At 36.8% G+C, this 7,814-nt stretch overlaps 2 protein-coding genes across 5 annotated transcripts; both read right to left on the reverse strand.

Annotated features, from left to right (window-relative positions):
* Positions 1-679: 679 nt before the first annotated feature.
* On the reverse strand, positions 680-1,838 carry LOC111498157 (ribosome-inactivating protein cucurmosin). Its single transcript, XM_023149281.1, has 2 exons — positions 1,001-1,838; positions 680-955 (listed from the first exon to the last, which is right to left on the reverse strand). The coding sequence occupies exons 1-2, from the start codon at positions 1,833-1,835 to the stop codon at positions 828-830; spliced, it is 963 nt and encodes a 320-aa protein (XP_023005049.1). The 5' UTR covers positions 1,836-1,838; the 3' UTR covers positions 680-827.
* A 3,769-nt stretch (positions 1,839-5,607) lies between these two features.
* Positions 5,608-7,710, reverse strand: LOC111498169 (F-box protein At5g39250-like). Of its 4 annotated transcripts, XM_023149303.1 has the most exons (3): positions 7,473-7,693; positions 6,697-6,762; positions 5,608-6,595 (listed from the first exon to the last, which is right to left on the reverse strand). In XM_023149303.1, exon 3 carries the CDS (start codon positions 6,549-6,551, stop codon positions 5,805-5,807), a length of 747 nt encoding a protein of 248 aa, XP_023005071.1. In that variant the 5' UTR covers positions 6,552-6,595; positions 6,697-6,762; positions 7,473-7,693; the 3' UTR covers positions 5,608-5,804. The 4 variants fall into 4 exon arrangements, 3 of the variants coding, with proteins under 3 accessions (XP_023005071.1, XP_023005070.1, XP_023005069.1); XM_023149302.1 differs by lacking the exon at positions 6,697-6,762 and having other exon boundaries at positions 7,291-7,693; XM_023149301.1 differs by lacking the exon at positions 6,697-6,762 and having other exon boundaries at positions 7,473-7,691.
* Between the last annotated feature and the right edge of the window lie 104 nt (positions 7,711-7,814).

Genomic DNA, 7,814 nt, shown 5'->3' on the forward strand with positions numbered 1-7,814 from the left:
TTTTTAATTTTAAAATCATTATTTAATTAAATTGTATAAATTAATTTTAAGATTTATTGAAAATACAAAATATATATATATATATATGTCGTACATTAGGAATCATTTTTGTAAAAATTTTTGGATTAACTAAATGTAATAGCATAAGCTCGTCTATTGGTTGCTTTGGCTCTGTTACGTAATGTCGTCAGCTTTACGGTTTTAAAACGCATCTACTAAGGAGTCTCATGGTTTTAAAACGCATCTACTAAAGAGTTTCACAGTTTTAAAGTCAGCCTCATGGTTTTAAAACATGTCTACTAGGGAGAGATTTCCACACACTTGTAAGAAATGTTTCGTTCCCCCTCTAACTCAAGGTTTCTACACCTTTATAAGAAATGTTCTGTTCCCCCTTCCAACCTAAGGTTTCCACACTCTTATAAGAAATATTTCGTTCCCCCTCGCTGACACACCACCCAGTGTCTGGCTATGACACTATTTGTAACAGTCTAAGCCCACCGCTAATAGATATTGTCCCCTTTGAGCATTTCCTTCCGTGCTTTCTTAAGGTTCTAAAACAAGTATGTTAGAGAGAGGTTTCTACACCCTTATAAAGAATGTTTCGTTCCCCTCTCCAACCGAGGTAAGATCTCACAAGATCTATCATAAACTTTCTCCATAATACCCAACGAACCGTTCATTCCGTTTAGTCAAGTCATAGGGACTTCATCGTTCCATTTTATTTTGCATTTAATGAAATAAAACACATAAACACAATGAATACATGCCTTATTTCTGTGGGTGGACTACTAAAGTCTTAATACCCACTATACCTGTAACTTCAAAAGTTACACCGATACATAATTTGCATGCCGGCCATTCTGCACTGACTTCCTTTCCATCTCATGGCCACAGCTTGATAGCCTTATGGGAACACCGCTCGTCACCTCATCTACATCATTGGCGGCCGTAGTATCAGGTTTAGGAGGCATTAATGCGACAGGGATACCATCGCCAGTACCAACAGTTGCACCAATGTTCAACAGAAGCTTGATGTTTTGGGTCACGACGTTTGAAGTAACGTTTGTTATTTGAACACGATTTCCTTGAGGGTCTATAAGGATAACTGGAGTTTCAAATTGCCCATTTTTGTTCTTGGCAATTTGGATTTGTTTGGAGAGCGCAGACCAGTTGTTTTCCAAGCTTATGATCGTTTGACTTGGCTTAAATTTCGTCCCAACATTGTTAGCAATCTGTAGCTCGATATATCTAAACCTTGCAGCTTCAGAGGTCGTTTGAATGAGAACGAGCAGCGCTGAAGCAGCAGCCTCGGCGTTGTAATGAAACAAGGTAGTAATGGCACTGTCTAGAGCTGGGAGTCCAAGCTCGATGTTTTCTCTTAGTTTTTTTGCAGCAGTTTGAAGGTTCTCGTAATTACCTGTATATGGAAGTGTCCTTTGCTGAGTGCCTTTGAACAGCAATTTGGGAGCTTGAGCTGGAATTTGCTGAAAAAAGTAGGACACGGTGCCTGTGCTGTATGCCACGATATAAACGTTTAGCACATCTATGGCAGCTGTGATGGATTGACCGTCGTAATTGACAAGATCTATTAGTATGAAGCGCTTTGAGTCCATTACAGTCGAAAGTAACACAGAAATATCATACACTTTCCCATCCTTTGGAAGTGCTTCCCTCAAATTTTTTATAAAAGTTTTGTAAGATGAGCTTGTGGCACCAGACAAGTCGAAACGCACATTGGCATCAGCAGGACGAGTGTTGAGGAAGATGGCGAGAAATAGAAACGAAAGGGCTAAGGATTTGTTCATCTTTTTTGAGTTGATGGGTTTGGATGTCATTTGATCATCTCCCCCCCTATAGTTTATATTAACAAGGGGGTGGCACTAGATATTTTCTTCATTCACTCTCCCACCAATCAATATCTTATCTTGATTTACCATTTCTTTTTTACTTTTTTACTTGACCAATACAGGTTGTAGAGATATCACGGGACGGGGATAAATAAAGCTTTCTCGTCCCCAACACCTATTTCAGTTCTCATTCTCACGAAATTCTCCATTTATATTTGCTTGGAAAGAGCAGACCAACTATTTTTCAGACTTATAATTGCTCAACATGCTTGCCAATTTGTTGCTCGATAAATTTATACCTCGTAGACTCAGTTGTCGACTAAGTATAACAACACAAACCCATCGCTATCAAATATTATTCTTTTCGGGCTTTCCCTTTTGGGCTTCCTCTAAAAGTTTTTAAAACGCGTCTGTTAGAAAGATGTTTCCATACCCTTATAAAGAATGTTTTGTTACCTTCTCCAATCGATGTGGGATCTCACAATCCACCCCCTTTTAGAATCCAACGTCCTCGCTGGCACACCGCTCGGTGTCTGGCTCTGATACCATTTGTAACCGTCTAAGCCCACCACTAGTAGATATTGTCCTCTTTGAACTTTCTCTTTTGAGCTTCCCCTAAAGATTTCTAAAACGTATCTGCTAGGGAGAGGTTTCTATAAAGAATGTTTCGTTCTCCTCTACGGTCTCCATGAGATCTACATGAGATCTAGCATGAGATCTAGCAAGAAGTGCTGTCACTAGGATTGCCATTGCAGTAAAACAAGGTGGTAATGGCACTGTCAAAGCTGGGAGCCAAAGCAGAATACCCTTGTTTTGCCTGCAGCGTCTTGAAGTCTCTCGTAATTGCCAGAATATGCAAGTGTAACCTTTTCCACTTCAGGATTTTGGATGCCATTGGAGCATCACAAGCTGTGGTTTTTAAGGAGCCATCTAAGAGTATAGTATACTTTTCTGTTTCCTGTGTGGTCCATGTCTAGGAACCATTCGTGTATGTATATTTTCAAGCACCGTATCCTTCGGATACGAGAATACCTGAAGGAGCATAATGGTCCCAAGGAGGGATGATATTGAGGAACTTGCTGAGAAGTTCCCATAAAGTATCAACAATTTTGTTTCGCAAGCACGAAGAACATACTTGTTCTTCATGAAAGCAAGACATATCAAGTTTGAATCCGTCTTCTTCGTCGTGGATAACGGGAATTCGAATCCCAACCTGTAACAGGTGAATGGAGAATACAAGATAGTTCAATATTTAAATTTAACATATCTACTTTTTGTACCATCTAAACACAAGCTTAATAAATCTATTTAACAAAATCTCTAAACATATAATTTAACTAAAACAATGTACGAAGAGAACTACATACCATGGGATACCATTAATAACCCTCCACAACTTTTCGCATCTCTTGGAATTATTGGTACAACCAATTTTGATAAAGACATGATATTGATGTATGAATGGAGAGATAGGATTCACATGTTGAAGCACGTTTTCTCTCTCTTGTTCTTAACGAAAGTATCTAAACTTGTGAGAAGGAATATATGTTCTAAAGTAGAAATCATCTTTCATTCTATTGATACTTCCAAATACTTTTATATAAAATTGTCGTAATCATTCAAAGAAACAGACAAGATCGAACCATTATTTAGTCCTTCAGAGCTTATAAAATTACAGTCTTATAATTTAACTATTACCTATCATAGTTATGCAAACGGATGAATTAGACATGATTTCACAGTAAAAACAGTAAAATCTCGATAAATGCATAGAATTCATTCTCAAAGAGAATACTACCTAAATAACTTGCATATCTACAAGGTATCAAACCCCAAACTTGAATCATTGCTTGTCCTCGAATAGTGCCACAAAGCTCGGTTGCAATCGGTAAATTTTGTATGTAATTACGACAATTGTCTTATCACTAATCCAAATAAGAAATTTTCCTTGGGACCGCCTACTATGTTTTTAGTTCCAAAGTTCTAGATTCACTTTTCCTATCAAAGCTCCAAATGCTTAAAGACAACATATACCACTTGAGGTTGGTGAGACCATGTGGTATAAACGGAGGCATATCATTCCTTGTGGAGTGATTCTAATCTCGATCTATGTTCGAACTTTTCTGAAGCATTTCTAACTGTACACAATAGGGCAAACCACATTTTTTGCTACAACTTTCTAAACCTCACATACGGATCCCTGAGTGATTCATTCTCACATTACTTAAATGTCATGATATCCTTTACATCATTGGTAGAAAATACTTGATTAAGAAACTCTCTCCAAAGTCATCCCAAGATGGGATAATTCAGGCAGGAAAAGAGTTCTTGCAAAGGGATTATCAAGAACCAAATAAAGGAATAACAATAACAGACACTCAAGGAATAATAAACTATCACAAATCTCCAAAAAAAAAAAAAAGCTCTTGAGACTCAAATGTGAATCTTCTAGAAAGCCACAATATCGCCCAAAGGCGCCTAGAACCTCACAAGCTTCGCCTCAAATTACAATGCAATGATCAATGGGCATGCTAACCCTTGTTGTTGTATACAAATATACACATAATATAATTTGTTACGCCAATATGTATCACTAATAGATATCTATCATTGATAGGCGTAGGAATAGTATGTCAATAATAGGTTTTTGTGTATCAAACACATAAAAATGAATGGTAATAAGCATAAAAGAGTTTACTATTGATAGAATAAACATAAAAATTGGTTCTCAATAATAAACATGAAAACGATCAATTCATGGTAGACATCTAGCAATGTTAAACATCTATATCAATGATGGTCATAGAAATAGTCAATTAGTGACAGATGTAAAAATGCTCTACCAATGATAAATGTCCACCAATACGTGATAGATGGGTTAGAAAACGAAATTACAGAAGAATAGGACGTTTGGCATAGTTGCAAATAATCCAACCAATTTTGACACCCATTACAATTTTCCAATTCCATTCCATCCAAGTCCAATATGCCTTTATTTCTCTTCATATGGCATGATGTTTATAGCCATCTATGAAAGTACACTATAACTGTCATCAGCTTAACTTAAACTCTATGATGTTTAAAAAAAGCTACCATCAAAATATACAATCAATGACATTGGTGGTCCTTGTAATATTGTAAGAATCTAAGTTCCCAAGGATAGTTTAGGGATTATCTTAACTCAACCCAAGTATATCACTAATTTACAAGCTAGCTTAGCTCGATACACAATATTTAACCATCCCCATCACCCATTGCCACAAGGAAAACCTTGTAAACAACAACAGATGGTGTTCTTATATAAATCACCCTACTCTGATTTTCTGCAACTCGGGTTTATCAAGTTCTCAACCATATCTTACACTATCTTAAAGGTTCTCTATGCCATGGTTTATAAATTAAAGTAGCTCCTAATTTCGCATCCATAGGCCACTCGGATACAGATTTTCCTTGACGACATTGACAAATAATTGGTGGGCAAGGCATGTTCTTTGGCTTTTTTTTTTCCCCCCTCTTTCTTATTGCACTATCTTGCTCTAACAATGTATAAAACAAGTCATGTTAATGAATGGACTGGCTCTAATCCTTCCTACGAGAGCGGCTATGATCTCCCCTAGCTTCGGTTCCTACAGACTACATAGTGTGACAAACACATGTACATACATATATTGCTAAGAAATAAGCCTAGCAATATAGAAAATGGCTCTTAAGTCTGACTCAAAATGCAGGTGATTCACATAAACTACAAAAACATAAGTTCTTGAAAAGAAAATCATTCATATTTATTGATGAAAGGAGTTGAAAAATTATGTACAGTGACAATAAACAAGTAAGGTAATAATTGATACCAGAAAAATCAGGGCGACGGTTTCAGCAACGATGTGAGAGTTTCATACTTGGTGACCAACATGTGGCCCAACTCTTTTTGAATGTTCTTTCCCAGAAAATGTCAACCCTTCATTTCCAATCAAGCAAGTCCAAAAGCCATAATACCTCATCCTTTGTGTTTGCAGCATCACAGAAATCCATTACAATTCCAAAAACATCAATTATGCCATCATTTCCATCGTCCAAGAAAAGCAATGAGATCCATGCTCGGATTCCGGAGACAAATGGGTAGAGAGGTGAAAAATCAAGGTAGTCAAAAGCCAGTGTCCTGTATGATGTTCGATCAATGTAATCAAATACAGATTTGTTGACTATACGAGCAACTTTATTGGAATCCTTGCGTCCTACAAGCACGGATACGCTCACAGTATGGGATATAGGAATTGAGAACCTTGGCTGAACAGGTAGTGTCATCTTGAACTCTGGGGCTTCTAGGTGATAATTAATCACATTACTAGTACCAGGTGGTGGCTTCATACCACTCTGGAGGACTTGACCTGCAACTACTTCTGAGAAGATTAATCTGTCTTCACTCCAAATGTCAATAAAAAACTCTAGATCATCAAAGGAAAGTCGAGGAGGGAGAAGACGTCGATTATTGGGACGTTTGTAAAAGTTTTGATATAATTTATAGTAGGTATTGGTAGGAGGATCGGGATTTTTGCAGGTTGAAGGCCACTTCTTGGCGCACAAACATTTCCAAAAGAAATCATCTCGAGCTATGTCTCTCCACTGCTTGCACACTGCCATGCAGGAAGCAAGGTCCACACCTTCCAGCAACGGAAAAATCACCTTCAAAATTTCTTCCCATCTCATTTTCCAGATAGAAGTAGTATAACAAGAGGGGCAAGGATTTAATCCTGCAACAATAAATCACAAAGACTAGTCAGAACAATACATTTAGATCAATTTACGAGGAAAGATGATACTGTAATTTAAATTATATTGAAAACAGAGTCACATTTGTGACGGAAATTTTCACAAGAGGAGGAGACAGAGCATTGTAGTAGAAAGTAACAAATAATACCTACAAGATCATATGAATTACATTAGAGAATTAAAGTGGTAGCCATGACTTACAATCTCTATAGAACGAGTTTCAAAGGAAAACTACCACAGGCTTTCATTAAAAAAATAATAAATAAATAAAAACTACCACGTGCTAAACTGAGGAAACTCAAATAGATTACTCATTCAAATACAAACTACAAACACAACAAATAGATAAGTTGTTCGAAGGCGAACAAAATGCTACACAGAACTAACACATGATCTCCGTACTTCAGTGGCGAGGGCTGCATGCCATTTGCTGTGTGTATTGTACATCTATATACAACGAAAGTCTTTAAGAGAGGGATTAAAAGAAATATTGAATAGCTCAAACGTTGAATAGTTCATCTACCAATTCTGATCAACACTAAACAGTTAAAAGTCTTCGAATTTTAGAACTCAAAAACCACTTCCACAAGAAAAAAATGTCATAAACTGAAAAAATAAATTAAAAACAAAAAAAAATTGAAAATCGTGTTTCCAGTAGCAGAAGAAACATCCATACGTTTCCAAGTTTCATAGACATTGCCAGTTTGAAACACTGAATTCTTCAATGAAAATTGTAGGTAAGGTTAACAGTCATCCGAATGCCAAAACTTATGATGATACAGAAAACCATACAATCTTGCAAATCGCTGTAAGAGAATAAAAATTGGATAGACAGAGAGAGAAAGATGGAGATCAAACCCTAGGAGATCATACGCCCGAGAAAACGAAGTAAAATACACTTTACTCCGAATCTGATGACGTAGAGTGAAGAGATAATGCGATCCTAGTCAATATCAATAATTTCGAACTTCAAATTCCGGCGGAATCGGTGAAATTACCGATTTAATCGAGATCAGAACAAGGGAGAGAGACCCTCAGAAAGTCCGACGAGAGAGAGACCACGATTCAACGACTACAATTTAAAATGTAAGAGAAATTGACATTTATTCCCTATTGGGTGCCGGCCCATTAGGTTCAATAATATTGCCGTTGTTTTTTTTTTTTTTTTTTTTTTTTTTTTTTTTTTTTTTTTTTTTCTTT

This window comes from Cucurbita maxima, unplaced genomic scaffold, assembly GCF_002738345.1.
Source record: "Cucurbita maxima cultivar Rimu unplaced genomic scaffold, Cmax_1.0 Cma_Scf00024, whole genome shotgun sequence".
Classification (NCBI taxonomy): Eukaryota; Viridiplantae; Streptophyta; class Magnoliopsida; order Cucurbitales; family Cucurbitaceae; genus Cucurbita; species Cucurbita maxima.